Source organism: Prinia subflava, chromosome 9 (genome assembly GCF_021018805.1).
Source record: "Prinia subflava isolate CZ2003 ecotype Zambia chromosome 9, Cam_Psub_1.2, whole genome shotgun sequence".
In the NCBI taxonomy this organism is placed as follows: Eukaryota; Metazoa; Chordata; class Aves; order Passeriformes; family Cisticolidae; genus Prinia; species Prinia subflava.
The window spans coordinates 28,076,636-28,094,689 of NC_086255.1; the positions used below are offsets into that span (position 1 = coordinate 28,076,636).

At 45.5% G+C, this 18,054-nt stretch overlaps 1 protein-coding gene across 2 annotated transcripts in view; it reads left to right on the forward strand.

The window, feature by feature from the left end:
• The first annotated feature begins 2,702 nt into the window (after positions 1-2,702).
• BICC1 (BicC family RNA binding protein 1) overlaps positions 2,703-18,054 on the forward strand; it is an 89,167-nt gene continuing 73,815 nt past the window's right edge. Inside the window, exon 1 of one of the 2 annotated variants that reach the window (XM_063406056.1) lies at positions 2,703-3,140. In XM_063406056.1, coding sequence (XP_063262126.1) covers positions 2,705-3,140 — 436 coding nt within the window. In that variant the 5' untranslated portion in view covers positions 2,703-2,704. Of the gene's footprint in view, positions 3,141-3,944; positions 3,964-18,054 lie in introns of those variants that run through there. The other variant, XM_063406057.1, reaches the window with a different exon arrangement.

An 18,054-nucleotide genomic window follows, 5' to 3' on the forward strand; every position in this document is an offset into this window, starting at 1 on the left:
TTCAGTAGATCACCCAGCCCATGAAGGCCCTTTAAATTCCAGGATCTATCTCAGCCCAATGAATGTGGGTGCACACAGAGGCTGAGTGTGGCAATGACACATTCTCCTGATCAGTTTTGCTTTTTCTGATATTTGTAGATATTGTGTGTGTGTGTGTCTGTGAGGTGAGGGAAACAGACCAGGATGAAAAAAGAAGGCAGAGAATGTAGCAAAATAGACATGGTATACCAGAATGAGAAAGATCCTGTTATTCTTTTCTTTGATCAAGCTATTGGCCCTAGAAAAAATGGCCAACGTAAATTTCATATGCCAAAGTCAACTTCAGTTGCTGTTCTTTCTAGCCATTTGATCTTGTATCTGCCAACTTCCACCCATTTCCCCAATTTTATCCACGTTATGTTATGTAGCCATTAAAAATCTGTTCTTCTACTTAGTTCAAGTTTTCTGTGTAAAAGGCATTTTATTCTTCCCCTGCAATATACCAGGAAAATAAAATGTCATTTATCCAATTGAAGTGGTAGAGTATTGAATTTAACCACCAATAATAATGCCTAATCACTGTATACTTTTAAAAGCCTTTATATGGATTTAAATAGGAAATCAAAGAGTTTACTTCTTATTTTTTAATCTAAAAGCACATTAAGAAAGGGCTCTTTTCAGTGAATAAAAACTAAACTGTGGACAAAATTATTTTTAAGAGGTCTTTGATTGATTATATTATTTTTATGGCTGCTGAAAAAAAGATTACCTCTGGGTTCAGCTAACTGATGGGAAAGAAGGTTTCTGTGGCTGTATTGCAGGAACTGATAAAACACAAGGAAAAGAACCTGGACTTCCTACACTGAGAATCTCTGACTGTGAATCTCACTAATTTATGAGTGGAAAATACCCAAATTATTGTTTTGCTCAGAGGAGCTAAGCACCTGTAGCTGTTGTGGATTGCAATAGGTGCTGTCAACACTCATAACTTGTGAATATTTGGATTGTGCAACTCACAGGTCCTGGCATCTAGAAGACATACAACTCCAGCTGGCATTGGTCTGGGCAGCACACTTTGCTGAATTTCACGTTGTTTTGATAAGGACAATACTCATTTCCCAACTACCAAAACAAGAAAAATTAAAAGGTGCTTGATGACTGTAAACTTCTCAGCCGGGAAGGAAAAGGCTTTCAGTCTTTCCTGACACTGCCCCACATACCTACAGTGAGATCACACTAACAGAAAATGTTAAGAGAAAGGGAGATCACACTGTTTTCAAGACTTACATCCACATTTTTTTCTAGTGTTTTTGACTTTAGCCACTTCATTTCCTGGGGCCATGGGAAGCATCAGAGGACCTTATGAGCAGTGTGTTGCCTGCAAACTGCTGGCTGCCATCCCCAGAGGCTGAGAATGCTCCCTCCATGCCCGTAATGCACAACTGGATCCCATGGGTGCTGTAGAATTCACACTGTCATGGAGCTAAGTGGGAAATATGTGAAGATGCAGTAAGCCCCAAGTGGAACTGTAAAAATGAGTGCATGTTGAGGCTGGGCAGTGCAGGTCCCACCTACCTGGAGTACCAGCAAATCTCACAAATGTTAGCACAGTCCTTCAAGCTAATCTCAACAAGTGAGTTCACTGTCACGTCAGCTGTAATTTCTGTATTGGCACCCAGAGGAGCCTGCTTTGGCCACCATAAATGCATGGATGCTCCAGCTCTGGAGGAGACAGCTGTCTGCAGTACTGCAGTCTAGGGTGCCTTGTGGGATTCCAGACCAGTGCTGCTGGAGCATCTTCTGTCTAGCAGACTGGGAAGCGGCAGGAAACTGTGGTTAATTGACACAGAAAGCTTTTGTTGGAGTGTGTGGTACGTAACTTTTTTTGTCAGAAAGGATTTCTCTGATTCAGTAGAAACAAGCCAGGCCCAAAGAGAGCTGTGTGTCCATGCGTCACTTTTTGTAAAGGGGATTTGGACAGGCAGTGCTGGACCTCCCGGGCAGTGTCCAAATGCCACCGCTGTCCCCAGGCCAGCGTGGCCGCTGGTGTTGATGTTCCCTCTACACCGCTGCATGCCTGGGCTCAAACTGTGCAAAGCGGTATGAACCGTGCCGGTGTACATCCAGCCGGGACTCTGGGTGTGGATAAAAGCCCTGCTGGAAGGCGAGGGACGTGTAACCCAGTCTCCAGCGGTGCAGCACAAGGCTCTTGTCCGCCCCGAGGCTCCGTGCAGCAGTCCCGGGAGCGGGGAGCCGGGCCCTCCCCGGCGGGGGATGCGCCAGTGCCTGCGGGGCGTGCGGCGGAGCCGGGCCGGTCCCTGCGCGCACACCGCGATCCGGGATCGGCTCCGGGCCGGCGTCACTCGGGACCGCCACCCGCCCGTCCCGCGTGTCGCCCGGCACCGCACGGCTGCTGCCGGCCCTCCCACAGGGTCGGGGCTGGCGGGATCCCGGCTGACAGGGCGATCCCGGCTGGCAGGGCGATCCCGGCTGACAGGCCGATCCCGGCTGGCAGGACGATCCCGGCTGGCAGGGCACCGCAGCCGGCGGAGACCCCAGCCCAGCGCCCTGAGGCGGGGGCGGTGCCGCTGTGGGCGGTGGCATCTCCCCTCCCCTCCCCTCCCCTCCCCTGCCGTCCCTCCGCCTCCCCGCCCTCCCCGGGGCCGCGGCGCTGCCCCCTCCCGCCGGGGATATCCCCGGCCCCTCCCCGGCGGGCGGCGGCCCAATGGAGGTGGGGATGCTGTGCGGGCTGCGGGCGGGCTGGGGGCGCCGCCGAGCCGCGGACGCCGCGGGGCCGGGGCCGCGCTCACTCGGCGGGGAGCCGCGGGCAGAGGCGGGCGGCGCCGGGGCTCGGTGCGGCGGCGGCTGGGATGCGCCGGCCGGGCGGCTGTGGGGGCAGATAGCGTCCCGCGGGGAGGCGGCCGAGTGGGGCCCGGGGCGGCGGCCGCCGGGCAGCGCCATGGCGGCGCAGTGCGACCCGCTGAGCGGGTACCTGCCCCAGCCGCTCTCCGACCCGGGCTCCAACAGCGAGCGCAGCGCCGACTCGCCCGCGCCCGGCTCCGAGGAGGACTCGGCCGGGCCGCCGCGGCCCCTGCACAGCCCCGAGTGGGGCGAGGAGCGATTCCGGGTGGACAGGAAGAAACTGGAGGCCATGCTCCAAGGTGAGGGCGGGAGCGGCGGCGGTGCCCGGGGGGCGCGGGGCGGTGGTGGCGCCTGTGAGGGGCGAGAGGGGCCCCGGCCCCCGCCGTGCCTTGTCCCGGCTCCCCTTTCCCCTCGGGAACGGGAGCCCCGTCCTGTCAGCCCCTCCCCCGGGCGCTGGGTCGGCGGGAGTCCCTGGGCCGGTCCCGGCTCCGGGCGCTGCCGTGGCCTCTCGGGCCGGGGCTGCTCCCGCTGTGCCGGGGCGGGCGGCTCCTGTGCCCCGGAGCGCAGCCCGGGTGCCCGATGCCGCCTGCTCCGGGCCGGTGCCAGCCCTGCCGGGGCTCGTCCCGCGCCGCGGGGCGCAGCTCGGAGGGGCCCCGTTCCTCAGAGTTCCTCTGTGCAAACGTGACATCCCGCTCGGCAGGGCCGTGCGGGCTCTGGGCTTTCGAGGAACAGCGGGCAGGCAGCCGCTGGGGCCGGGCGCCCCGGCCCGAGCAGCGGGGACGGCTCCACAGAGCTGACAGCGGCCGCCGCTGCCGCGGGACCGGCTCGGCCCGTGGCTCTGCTTTCTGGGTTGTTTTTAAAAAGTTTTTTTGGGTTTTTTTTTTTTTGGGGTTTTTTTTTTGTCTTTCCTTGAGGCTACATATTTTATCCCAGCATGTTTTGAATTATCTGTTCTCAGTGGAAGTTACGTAGGCGGTTTCTGACAAAGCAGGAGTAGTAATTGCTGGTTTTGTTGCTAAAGAGCACACGAGTAGGTTTGAACCGGTTGAGGATGCTGCTGAGCGGGGCAATTCCCCCGGGATGTTCCCGGCTCTCTGCTCTCAGGAGCCCGTGAGAACCGAGGTGAGTTTCAGGCCTTACCGTGTCAAGTCTCAAGGCGTGTCTGGATCAACAAGAGACGGTGATGGTTTCAAGAGGGCGCCTTTTCCTTTGGAAGTATTGTAAAGCACGGAGAGGAAACTGAGTGGATACTGACAGAAAGCGACAATGTTTAACGTGTAATGTTTTGTAAACATTTAATGTTGCACTAACGCGGTCACTCACGTGTTTGTGTACATTTCAGAACAAACAAACCCTTGCCAAATGTTTCACCTGGCGTGTCACAAGGAAGGCATTTCAGTCACTTGCTGGAAGGAAACTTTAGGTGCTCCTGACGTACATGAGCATCCCTGTCAGGGTGTCTGCCTTCCCCTTGCAGCAGTGCAAGGGAGCTGTGGGAGCAAGCAGGGGAACAGGAGCTGGTGAGTTGGGTTGGTCGCTGAAGAGCTGCGGTTTGACTTGGTGACTACAAGGATTGGAATTTTTTTTAATTGAGATGCTCTCTCCTGGGGGTGAGTTAATCTTTAATCAGTTAATACTTTAGAGCTAGTAGAAAAATCTCATTATGTAATGCAGTAAAGACAAAGGAATTTGGAGAAACAGAGCAGCAACAACTATTTATAAAGATGCGCTCATCAAAAGTGTCTGAAAACCAAAACCACATGGGTATTTCTGTGTAAGAAGTGGTAGAGAAGGGTCAAAAGTTAGAGTTCTGTATGAAGATGGAGGTCGCCTTAACTTTTTCCTCTAATAGCCAAATAAATTTCCATTATCTCATCCCTCACATAGTCCTTTCTTCTACTGCCTGAGGTAGTAAGCATGAAGGAGTAAACAAAGCTCCCAAGCAGAAAACAAATAGGTTGTGTGACCCAGTAGTAGCCCGTGTCAAAATGCAAGCTTTTTCTTTGCTCCTCTTTCCAATTTCATTTCTTGTCTTTATAAGAAGATTAAATTGGAAAAGATATATGAATGATAGAGCACAGTGAGTAAATGCAAGCAGAATACTGCCTGTTTTTTGATGTGAGGTTCCTGTATGCCTTGTTCAGAATACACATTCTTCTGGTGATGGTTTAAGGAGGGTTTATATCAGAGTTATCCATGTTGTAGTGGAAAGTTTATGTTAGACTTGGAAAAAGTGGCTTTATGTGAAAATCTGAACTGTCTGACTTATTGTTAATGAAAACCTGCCTATTAGGAAACAAGAAGCAAACATAGTAACTCCTGTGAGAAAACCGGACTGTTTGTTCAACATTGTCACTTTCTGTCAGTATCCTCTCAGTTTCCCCTCTGTGCTTTACAAGTATTTGTCTCATCTCTTGACTCACCAGAACCTCAAGCACCAAGCAGCTCTGTCAGGGAAAGCATCCTGAAGCAGATCTGTACCTGGTACCCAGAAATTCTGAGTCAGTTATGCTGCTGATTGCAAGCCAAACTTGATTTTATTTTTTAACTTCTCCCACCCTCCCCACCTTTTGTTTATGTTTTTAACTTCTCCCACCCTCCCCACCTTATGTTATGTCCCACTCCCACTTTTGGGAGTGGAAGCTTTGACTTGCCCTAGTAGGAAAGGAAAGCAGCGTGAGCCATCTCCAGGAACAAACTTCTGTTAGATAATTTGTAGGGTTGTGTTCCCTATGGCTTCTAATGACAGATCCTTCACTGGAAGCTCTTGAAATATGCAGAAATTGCATAATGGAAGAGTTTTTAATTTAGGCAGGTGTAAACACAGCTTTTTGTTCATATTATTTAAGCAGGCTGTTCATCAGCCTCCTTAAAGGCTCCTTTTTGCTTTTACCAGCTACTAGACAACTTGTTTACATTTGTGAAAGTTATTTTTTAAATGACTAAAAAGTTAGAATATCTTCTAGTGATCGCCCTACCCGTCTTATATTATGGAAGAGTGAGAATGTATCATCTTCAGTTCAGTTCTCTTTAAAGCCAAGTCTGAAAGAGCATCTGTTGAAGGAGCTTATCAGGAAATGTTCTCATTCTTGCTTGGGGGTGTCTTGGAAGTTTCTTGGATTTTTTTTTTTTCCTCATCAACATCTGTTGTTTACTGTACTAATTGTGACATGCAAGAAAAACTATCTGGGAGAAGGAATACGCAGCAGCTCCATGTTGAGTTCAGTGGCTCTGTTACTTTTTGTGTTGCTGAGTTTCTGCTGTGGTTATTTTCATCTGTCCCACAGCTGGTGGTTTGTGGGCAGTCTCCTGAGGTCTGGGGCTGGTCCCAGCAGGGCTCACCTGGGAATTGCAGACTCTGCAGCTCCCAAAGGGACTGGGCACCTTCCTGTGAGATACAGAGTAACTGCAGGAAATGCTGTAGCAAGAACTCCTAGCTCCCTTTCAAAAAGGAGGAGGTGCAGGTAGTTTGCTACCAGTTGTATCTGAAGCAGATCTGACTTGAGGGCTCAGAAAATGTTGATAGATTTGAGGATGCTTCTGCTACCTTTTATTTTTTAAATAATTGTATCGGTATTTCCTGAATAGTTCTCTTTGAAATATCAGAAATTGCAAAAGCTGTGGTAAATCCCTTGCAAGTAAGAAATATTTTTTTTCCTTGTGTCCATCTTCTTTTTATGACTCTTTCATTACTTGCACATAGGTGACTGGAATTGTGTCCCATAAACAAACATCAGTCTTTACAGTGAGGTGGAAGCTCTCTTATGCCTTGTGCTTTCTTCAGTTTGTTGGTGGACAGATAACGCTGGAATATTTTTTTCTAGGAGGCCAATGTAATAAAACAGATCAGCTGTTCTTTTCAGCAGTGACAGGAGGTGGTGTTTCCTAGTAGCCCAATTAATTACAGCTGCTCTGCACAAATTCTGGTAAATGCTCAGGTGACTTCATATTGTGGGATGATTTACTTAGTGTGTGTTTCAGTCCCTGCTACCATAGGAACCAAGTATTATTGTAAAGATGCAGAACAGTAAACTTAGGAAAGCTGTCCAAAGAGTATAATCTATCAGCTGATGTTGCAGCAATCAGTAGGCTTAGACAAGTTGGCCATGAACATCAAAAAAAAAAAAAAAAACAACAAAAAAAACCAAAACCAAAACAAACCCAAACAAAAAAAGCAACACCTTTTATCGCTTGTGTGGTGTGTCTCATTCTTTGTTACAAAATGTTATGCCAATCTCACATTTCAAATAATCCTTTTTCTTTGTCATGTTCTTCAGCAGATTCTGGATCTTTTATATGATATGTGTGGCTTAAGCACTCACAGTTAAATACTTTGTGACTTTGTAGTGCACTATCACACCATAGTAGTTTGCTAAAAAACTAAATCCATGCTGTTTCTAATAAGAGTCGAAATCTAGCAATGATGTGTGGGCCCATATTACATATGGCTCTTTCATTAAAGAACAAAACTGCTTGTTAAAATTCTGGTTTTCTTCACTCTGTTTTGTGTTTTTTTAATGCATCATCTTTCATTTTGAGGACTCCTCAGGGTAGTTTTAATTAGACATCTAAAACTTTATGGGTGGTGTTTTTTTTGTTCTGTGTTTTTATTTGTGTTCTTCAAATTTTTTTTCCCTTATGAGGCAATTCAACATTTGCCTGACTATTCAGTGGTAAACAAACACATGAAGAAAAGCACAGACCTGCATGCCCAGGAAACTCTGAAGAGCAGTCAGGAACACAGGAACTCAATTTACTCTCAAGCTCATCTTACACACCAGGCTGTGCTGGTGCCAGGTGGGCACCTTGGAAAACAGCAGTGGGTTTGGTGCTGGCTGTGTTGGTTATTCACAGGTCAGCTGGAGTAGGCCAGAATTAGAGGAATCGTGTCAGCCTGAGTTCATATAATGTAAGCTCAATTTCTAGGGATGATAGTGGCTCACTGACTGCTTTCCAGGCAGTAAGGACACACAGATCCAGTGGGAGCAGGCAGTGCAGGCAGCTCACTGAGGTGCCTTTGTGGAGCTCTGTCCTGCCATTGCAGCGCTGGGTCTGCTCTTCCCCATCCTCCTCCCTCTGTTTGGTGCTCTTTGCCTGTCACAGGGAGCTAGAAAAATGCTCAGCTAATAATCTTCTGCCCTGTTTTTCTTTGGGGGTGGTGACACCAATACTTAGGTAACTTTTTTGCCATTTAGTTCAGGCTAAAGTTACTGTAAATCAATTGTTAATTCCTTTGCCTAAAGGTCACCCTGAGACCGTTGTCAGATCTTGACTGTACTTATGCAATGCCTCTTTCTGATGCCTGGATGATAAACCAGCTTTTGTTTGCTGATCCATCAGGTGAAACTTGTGTTTAAACAAGTATATTTTCCCTACTTAATGCATAACTGCTGCAAAGTTTACTTGGGTGCTTTGCATGGTCTTCTGCACTAGTTTGTTGCATCTCCAGTGAATGATAAATCGATATGTGGCAGGCAAATTTGGGGGAAGTGGAGTGAGGGGGGAAGAAATCACTTTCATTGGAATGTGCCAGAGAAGACAGAGATAATTTAAGAAACCCAGGCTTCTGCTGGGTGCTACAAACAACGGTTTATTAGAGGCTAGACCCTGAAGATACGAATTTTGAGCAAGCTCTCTGCTTAACAGGCAATTGTGATGTTCCTATGATGGTGTCTGTGCAGGGAGGTCAAGCTCCAAGTTAAATTTGTTTTGGGGTTTGATGGTTAAATAGCTAAGCAGGAATTACTGATATTTCCCTGGATTTTTTTTGTGCATTTGTGATGGTGGCAGAAATCTTTACAATAAAAGTGTACTGTGGTCTTTCAAATAATTAGTGTACCTTCCTTGCAGCTTAAATTAAAAATACTCAGAGTACCGTTGATTTCTATTCCTGTTTACAGTTCCCAGGTCCCTCTTGGAGCTCCAAAGGTTGTGAACTATGTCTTGTCTATGACCAGATTTGTACTGAAATATCTTACTCTTTATTTTAGGAGGTCCTAACCACAGTTGCTTTTCCTACAGGAAGAAAATGTGGGGTTTGTCTACCAAATTGTGAGATTTCTGTTGGTGGTTTTATTATACTTTGTTCCTTGTAATGTGTCAGCATAACCTATAGAAGGACATAGTTGTGGGGAAATTGGAACCTTCCTAATAGCATTTACATTTGGTTTTTAACTTATATGAAGTAGGAAAAAGGAATCCAAGTTCTTTGTCAGGTTTTCAAATCCCCAAAGTGCTGAATAGTCTGTTTCTACAAAAAATAAATACACGAAATGAATTTGTGTGACTTGTAGATCTTGCATTCCACTATTAACAATTGTAATAATACCACTTTCTCAAGTTTCAGTGTTCAAGTAGTACAAGGGACTATCATGGTTTGGCATGAGCTGCTGAGTTAAGTATTGCTGGCTTGCACATTCCTGTTGGTTATATTGTAATCTTTACCTCCACTGGAAAATATGTCCTATTTTGAGTACTCATTTCAGACTCTTGGCTTTATGCCTCTCAAACAATGAAACATGCTAGTTTTCTTTAATTTCAAACCTCTGCATCAAAGAACTAATAGCTTTTTTTAAAACACTTTTACAGTAGTGACCTTTGCTGTGAAGACTGTGGTGACTTTCATGAACTTTGAGCTTGAAAACCTGGTATGGCTGGAGCTCAGCTACAGAAAATACACCTAATAAGCTATCTTAAAGAACTTGATTTAAGGGTTTCTTCTTTAAGATGCTACCTGTTAACTGGTGGTAGTTTCTAAAATAATTTTGACTTAAGCAATTCAAACTATTCTTTGAACATAGCCTCAGCTTTTGTTCACTATTTGTTGTTTTTTTTTTAATCTCTGGCTCAAACCAGTACGAGTGTATTGCATGAGGCAAAGGAACTCTTCATGTTTCGGTGACTTTTATAGCTGATATATGTAAAGATGTCTGCAGTGATATCCTCTTTACTGGAATAAATGGTTTCATGTCAAAGTTTTATTGATGTTTTGAAGGAAGGCTCCTAAGTGAGTGTTATCTCATGAGATAATGCAGTCTCAGGAATCTGAGTAATCAACAAATTCTCTCATGTGTGAAAGTGGTTTTTGGATATTGGGTGGAAAAACTCTTGATGTCTCTGCAGACAAAGATAGGTGTGATGGATAGGGGATTGAAACCAGATACATAACTGTAAACACTGAGTACCTGAATAAGTCACTTGCCTGGTAGCATAACCTCATTGAATTTTTCTGCTGCAAGCCAGTTTTCTTGGAGAGGTTGATGGGCATGTAGCAACACTGTTCTGTCCTAGCTGTTCTCCTGCTGTGCAGCTCTGCTGAAGGAATAGACACCAGGGTATAGAAACAGGGAACACCACAGGGATGTGCCTGCAGGACACAGAAAAGCCTTTACTGACAAACCCGTGTGTGTGGGTACAACCCTGAAGTGCCTGATGGCAACGCATGGGCAGCAGCAGGAGGGACTGCAGGTTGTGGAGAGGTGTGTTGGGGTGGCTCTGGGGACTGGAGTCCTTCAGAGACAGGGTCTTTGGGGCCCGCAGGGTGGGGTGCTGAGGGGGAGGTGTTGCCCTTTCATGTGGGGGAGTGGCAGGATTGCAGGGAGCTGTGCCTTGGAGCACACCACCAGCCATTCTAGAGGGCTGCGTGGTCTCACAGGTGGCTGCTACAGACAGACATCTGATGGGAAGAAGCAGCACGTGAAGCCTTCAAACAACTGGAGGCAGGCTCCTGTTTGCAGTCAATCCCCAGGGAGGAGTTAACCCCCTCTGTTCCCTGCTGGGGCAGGAGCCTGGCAGCACACAAGTCGTGGAGGAGGTTTCTGGAATGCTTTTGTGACAGCTTCCACACAGGTGATCGAGGAAGTGACAGCAGGAGCTGGATTGCTGGGCTTTTGCCTTGCTTGCAAGGAAAAATTAATCATGAATGTGAAGATGGAGGGCAGCCTTTCAGAGGGACCCTGGCAAGCTGAAGAAATGGCCCAAAGGAATTTCATGAAGTGCTGCACCAGGGGTGGAAACTGTCACAGGCTGGGACCTGACACGCTGTGCAGCCCTGGTGAGACACACTGGGAGTGCTGGGCCAGCCCTGGTTTCCCCAGTGGCAGAGAGACGTGAGCATTCTGGAACAAATCCAGCAAAGGGCCACAGTGCTACTGAGGGACTGGAGAACTGACACAGGAGGAGAGGCTGAGACAGCTGGGATAGCTTAGCTTTAATCTTGAGAAGGCAAGGGAATACCATAGGAATTGTGTGTGTCAGAGGATATAAGCAGATGGAGCCAGAGTCTTCTCAGTGGTGCCTAATGACAGGACAATCAGAAAAAATGTCATTTTCTGACTTTTCCTCTTTTTCTGAAAAGGAAATAACCCATAAAATCTGGAGACTTTCCAGTTTCTGCAGTGTTCAGTGCTGAAGTGAGGTCACTGCTGTCTCTTTTGGATAACAAAGGAATCAATGGAATCTTAACTACAATTTCAATTGTTGAGTTAAAATACTAAATCTGGAATTGGACTGTAATATTAAAGCACAGTGTTTATTAACGTTAGGTATTGAAGATGACTAAAAATACATTTTTGGGTAAATCCTTGATCAGATACCAGTATTAAAAATAGCAGTTTGCAGCCTGAAGCGTTTTCCAGAGTTGATAAAATCGTGATTGAGTTAGGGGTCAGTTTGCCTTCCTCAGAGCATTGGGAAACATCTGCTGGGAAAACTGGTGTGTACACCCCATCTTTAGCAGTCCTGGTAGGATTTGGCTGTGCTGGCCCCCAGGAACATCGCTGCAGTCCCCAGGAAGGTGAGATGAGGGTCAGGAACTGCTGCCTGGGCAGGTCTGGTTCTCATGCACATGTGGGAGCTGTTTTTGCTTTGTTTGTGATGTTGGGGTGCTCTGGCCCACGGGAGCACAACTGGAGGGTCGCTGCAGCCTGGCTGGGTGAGCTGGGACACGGACCTGCTGTGGCAGCATGTGAGAGCTGCTGCTTTGCTGCCTTCAGACAGCTTTTGAAATGGTAATCCTAGGGGGACTGTGGAGAGCTCTGTGTGCCTCTCACCTGCTGGAGGCGTTGCTGAGGCTGTCCCGGGGTTCTCTCCCAGGGATGGATAAAGTGCTGGGTGCTCAGTGGCCCTGGGCTGCCGGGGCCTGGCTGGTCCCGGGGTGCAGCTCAGGGACGCCGTGCTCTGGATGACACCGCATCCTCCTGAGCTTGGTGTTCTGCTGCTGGGATGTGAGCAAGCTGTGAGAACAGGACCTGGGAGTGCAGCTGGGATGGAGCACAGTCCTGTTATCGCTAGGGCTTGGATCCTGTTGTGTAAACCACAGAGGGACACGTTGCTCAATTTAGCCTTCCTGGAAGTGTCTTCCTTGCACATATGAGAACAAACAGGAGGTAACTTGTTCTGTAGGTTTCTTTTCCTTCCAGGGTTAAAGGTTTTTAAAAAATATCTTTATAAATGTATCACTTGTGGTGAGAAAGACAATAATAGATGATGCATTTAAAAGGCATTAGACTTCCAGTCATTCTGACTGCATCCCAAATGGCCAGCTGCCAGCAGCTGTGTCTTGAATTTGGCATCTTGAGATCAACAGTTTATTAATGCTGTGGAGGGAAGCTCCTTTTTTATTGCTTAGAATTTTTTTTTAATTCCCCAGGTTGATATGTTCTAAGAGCTTTAAAGCTTAGATTTTGGCCCATTCCTTTAGGTGCTGTTAACTCCTGGGGCACACTGGTCGCTTGAGGAGGTGCTTTCCAGGACAACCACACAACAAGATGTTTTGAAGATGAAGTTAGTCCTTGATAAGTGATAATTTTGTATGCAGCTACATGTTTTAGCTGTTACCATTTCTAGAAGGGCTCGAATGCAGCCTGGTAGAAATTTTACTGGACTGAAAGAAATATTCTCTGGTTTACTGCTTTGAGGCTGTGAAAAAATTGCTTTTTGTTGCCCCATCTGGTCTGGCTGCTGATCCTTTTCCCAGAGGCAGGAAGCTGGTCAGTGTGGCTGGTGCCAGCCACACGGAGGCTGCATTCCCCATTTAGCTGTGTACAATTCCAGGGCTGGCCTGGTGTGGGAAGGTTGCAATGACACTCGTGAAAAATACTCCTTATCTATTGATAAACTTGTATGGAGAAGCTTTTTCTCAAATATTAATGCATGAAAGTAGTGAGTCCCCATTCCTCTTTTGGCTTTTTCCCTGTTGGGAACACGTGTAGATGCAAGTGAGGCATGAGCCATCCATTTTCCATTTACTAAGCTTCTCTGCAGGCCAGGCCTGGGAGGCTTTGCAAAACCTTGGTTCCATTCTCCCCTAAAATATGTGACATGAATCAGGTCTGTAAGAATGGTTTTCGAGGAAAAATAAGCAGCAGTCACTGTGTTTGTGGTTATTGTCAGGCTTGCAGTGTGTAGATGCTAAGGAATGTTTATTATACTGGGGTTTTATAGGTACTTCTTTCTCCCATCTCCTAGAAAAGTTTTTCTGGTTGGTTCATTTGTTTGTTTTCCAGTGTGCCTGCCCAACATGTTAAGAATCTGTGGTTTGATTTTTTTTTTTTTTTAATGTCTTTCAGTCCTTCTCTACAGCTTTTTAACTTGCAAAAATAACTTCTGTTTGTTGGAGTTGTAATGGCATGGGATTTTGTTCTATCTGCTAAAATATTAGAGATTTTGAAAGCAAAATACTAAATAAAAGTGCCAAGGAAAGAAAAAAAAATGAAGCTTCATTGCAGCTCATTCAAGTGAAATGTATCTGCATGTTCAAATTAGGTACTTAAAAAGATTGAGATATATTTTCTCACTTATTTGGCACAAAATATGTGTAAAAGCTTGAATGCTTGTCCGTACTAGTGATGAGATGACAAGAACAAACCCAAAATATTGTTCTGCTGCTTGTGGAACAGCTCAGATCGTGGGCTTCATCTGTTTGAACTCGGGTCTTGGACAGTAATTATGCTAGATTTCCTTGTGAGGAGAACTTGCAACATTCCTACAACCAAGCTGAGCTAAATGGTCTCTAGTACAACATATCTGAAATTTGGTATTTCAGGCCAAGTAAATCTGGTCTGAAAGAGGCAACGTTAAAAGCTAACTGGAGGCAGCAATTGGTGACACTAATGATTTATCCTGTTGTTCTGAAGTGCTGCTTTGTTCTCTGGAACATATACGTATATCTGTGCTGTTCCAACCTCCCACAGCCACAGAGTGGGAAAGGACCGCAGGGTCCTGCCCGCTGTTCATCCTGGAGCACAGGGCACACACGGTGTCCGGCTGGGTCTGGAATATCCAGTGAGGGACACTCCACAGCCTCTCCGGGCAGTCTGTCCCAGTGCTGGGTCACTGCACAGGAAGGAAAGTTCCTCATGTTCAGATGGAACTCCCTGGGCATCAGCTTCTGTTGTTGTCTCTTGTTCTACCTTGCTATATGAAGCTTTAAATTTTTTAAATTGTTTTCATAGTCTAAGGTTCCATGGTGAGGTTACCACATATTCCAAAGTTCTAAATAGATTTTCACCTCTTACTTTTTCTGTTTATAAAACATTCTTTAATTCTACTTACAGGTGATGAGATTTTTTTTTTTTTACACAAACTTCAGTTTGGAGGATCTGTGTTACCACTATGAATTAGTGGTTTAACCTTTAAGTGTGTCTTTTACCTTATTGCCAATCACGTTGTGTGAATGGAGGGCTTTGATTATGTCTATTTTGATTGGCTCTGCTCAGTCTGTGCCTGCAATAAATTTATGGCAGTTGAATATACAAGATTGGTAATTTAAGACCAAGTATCTTGAGAGATGGAAAAAATGAAATCCATAATTCCAAGATAAATATTAAGTCCATTATAAGTGATGCAGTGAAACTTTTTTGTTTAGTTACATCGATGCCATCTGAAGATATTCTCCATGACCTTTAGGGTGAGATTGTGCTTCTTGAGGGTGTATAAGCTGGGGTGCAGTGTAATTAAACTAGGAATTTGTTGTAGGGGAGTTGGAGAACATTACACAGTGGTACAGAGCCATGATGAGTGAAAGATGAGCCACGTGCTGAACAGAAAGGGGTTAAAATCACCTGTGTTTAAAACCATATCTGTGTGTGTAATATTTACATTTAAATGGAAAAACACACATGTATTTATGTGTAATTGAAATAAAGGATACATTTGCATGTCACTCTTGCTGGGATATGGAAATCCTTTGTTTCATCAAAGGAATATGAGGCTGGGTCTCCCTTTTTCTGGATGTGTAAGCACATCCATGGTGAGAAGTGCTGTAGAGTGGTGAAATATTAAATTACATTAGATGGCCTTTATTTATATGCAGCTGAAGCAGTTAAAATAGCATTGATTTAAAGAGTCTGGATGTGGAATACATTTTTAAAATACTGTTTTATATAGTGGAAAAGAATCCTGCTATGTCTTTAGTTTTTTAGTTAAACAAACACAAGTGCTGTTTTTCCTTAGTAAATTTGCTTCCGGACTGTGCATAAAATAGTGGATAAGAGAGAATCTGTTTCTAATCTGTTCCATGTGCAGAAACAGTGAATAAATTTGATAAAATCTTTAGCTCTTTATAAGCAATCCTTTTTTGAAATACGAACATTTTCTTCAGTTTTCTATTCTTCCTCTGTGTGGAAGACATTTCCATCATTAGAGTGTGGAATACAGGGATTCTCAATATGTGGGAAATTTTTCAATGCACGAAACAATTGAACATGTAATGATGTTTTCTGGGTTGCTTAGCAGCACTCAGGTTTTTTGCTTTAAGTGGTCTTCAGTGACATCTTTAGATTGTTCAGAGACTTGGCAGAAATAAAAAAAGTCATTCCAATGTTTGAGACATGAGGAATCGTTTAAGCTGTGGAAAAAAAAAAGTAAAGTATTGTATATATTTAAACATTCACAAAACTTTATATTCTGTGTTCTTGTGAATGTTTGGGGGAAGTGGGTGCTAGAAGATTATTCTGCTGGTGTTGAAGTATAGTTTTAGGTATTTATCACCTGAAAGTTGCAAATTTAGACAGCAGATAAATTTTTACTGAATGAAGTTTTTTAAAATTGGTTTGTGTGTCATTGGAAGTGTATTTTCTGTGTTTATGTAGAGAGCTGAGGGTTAGTGGTGTTTTGATTTGAGAATGTAATAAAATCAATTAAAATATAAAATGCCAATACACTTTTTTTCCTTAGAGGATATCAGTTGCACATTTGCAGGAATCTTTTCATTGGGTGTCTTTCCTGTATCACTGCAGAGCTTCTGTTAGCACTGCCCTCCCTGCAGGCTTCAGCAGCCAGCAGAGAGTTTGAGGCTGGTTTTGATAAAGTGTTAAAGGACTGGGTGCTGTCAGCTTGGTGCTGCAGCCCTGCGCTGCCTGAGGCTGCCTTTGGTGTCCCTTCGCTGCTCCTGCTCTGTGCATTATGAGTTGGAGGAATGCTCATCCTGCAAGCGGAGCAGCGAGTGGCTGAGCTAGAGGAGAGATTTACACCACTGCCCGTGCAGGTCAGCCAGACCAGGGTTAGCGGGGAGCAGCAAAGCCAAGTCTTGCAGACGGGTAGGAAGTTTCAAAGTGGGAAATCTCGGGGCCCAAGAGGTGAAGGGAGACGTGACTGGGAGGATTATTAAAGTCCGGTAGCTTTGGACGTGCACAGGAAGGATCTCCCCATACATTGCACGGCAGCCAGGCTCGCTGTCAGGAGAGGAGCTGCTCAGTGCTTCTGTTCAGCCTCTCCTCTGCTCTCTTTCTGTTTGTGGTGTTTTGTGGGAGGAGAGGAGGAGGAACCACTCAGCAGCTCTGTTCTGCCCCCTCCCAGCAGCGTGATGGACCGAGGTCACTTGGAGCGCCTTCAGCATTTCTGCACCTGGTACCCAGATTGGGGCTGCTCCACCTCGTGTGAGGGCAGGCAGGGAGGGCTGGGAGCCTGCAGAGCCTGGATGAGCACAGCCTGCTCCCATCCTCTCTCTCTGTCCTTTCAGAGTACAGATCATTGGTGAATGCTGCGTTTGAGTGTGGATGCTTTGCTGTGCACCTGCCCAGGGTGGGTTCTTTCTGTGTGACCTGTGTCCCAAAACAGCTGCTCCTGCTCATCAGGCCTGCTTCATGGAACGGAGGCAGTAGCAGGATGGTTGGGATATTTGATATTTGGGTGCATTTTGCTTGCTGCAATAAAGCAAAGTCAGGTGCCACAGTACCTGTGGACTTCCACGTTAAAGATGTGAGCTGGAGGACCACGGTGCAGAGCTGCTGGTCAGGTGTCAGTCAGCATGGATTTGCATTTTTCTAAAGAGAAGAGCCACAGCTGTAAAAGAATTTTTGCAGTCTTCTGAATAACAGTAGACACTTTGGGAGTGTAGTTTTGAATACAGCTAAGTAGTCACTTTGTAAGGGATTGGTGTTGTGCTGTTTTATTCATCTTAAATACTTGCAAATGATTAAAAAAATTTGGGAATACACGTATTTGTAATGTAGATCAATTTTACCTGAAAGTGTAAAGATAATGGTAAACTTCTAGATGGAGGTTCTCATTCTGAAACACTTGGAAGTCCTTAGTATTTAGCATTTTGTTGTAATTTAACCTTTCTTCCACCATTTTAATAATCAGAGTAAGAATGTGCTCTTAACAATGTCTGAGTAACTTGATATCCTGTAAAAGGGTTTAACATCAGCATAAGTAAAACATGGTTCTCTACTCTGATGATAACATATCTCTATTATCTTTGTGGTCGCTTGTGATTCCCAAGTGATGTATCTTAAGCATTCTGCTCTTGGGCTGTATTTCCTTTAGTTCAGAAATACCAAGTCCATTTCTCTTTTGAGGTAGTCCATGAGTTAATCCTTATTGAATTTAAAGTGAGAGTATCTGAGCATTTTTAAGGACAGAAGTAGAGGTGAAGGTGTTAAGGAGGGAAATGCCTTTTCTGGTAAGTTAGATAACTTTCAATTCAATTTTTTTCATGTGCCCTAATGACTCTTGTTTGTTCTTCTCTCTCTCCACTGCTGCAGGTGGAACCCAGGTTGGCTCCTTTTGCTCAAATACAGACTGGTTTGGGATGTTTCTGGCAGGAACTGGATAATTACTGCAATGCACAGCTTCAAGTGAGCTGAACACCTTGGGGGCTGGTGCTTGAGCTGTCCCAGCTCCCTGGTGCTATTTCTTCAGCAAAGGAAGAATAATTTCCTTTTCTGGAGAAACCTCTCTGATCCCTGGTCAAGTGGGCTCAATGTGGGC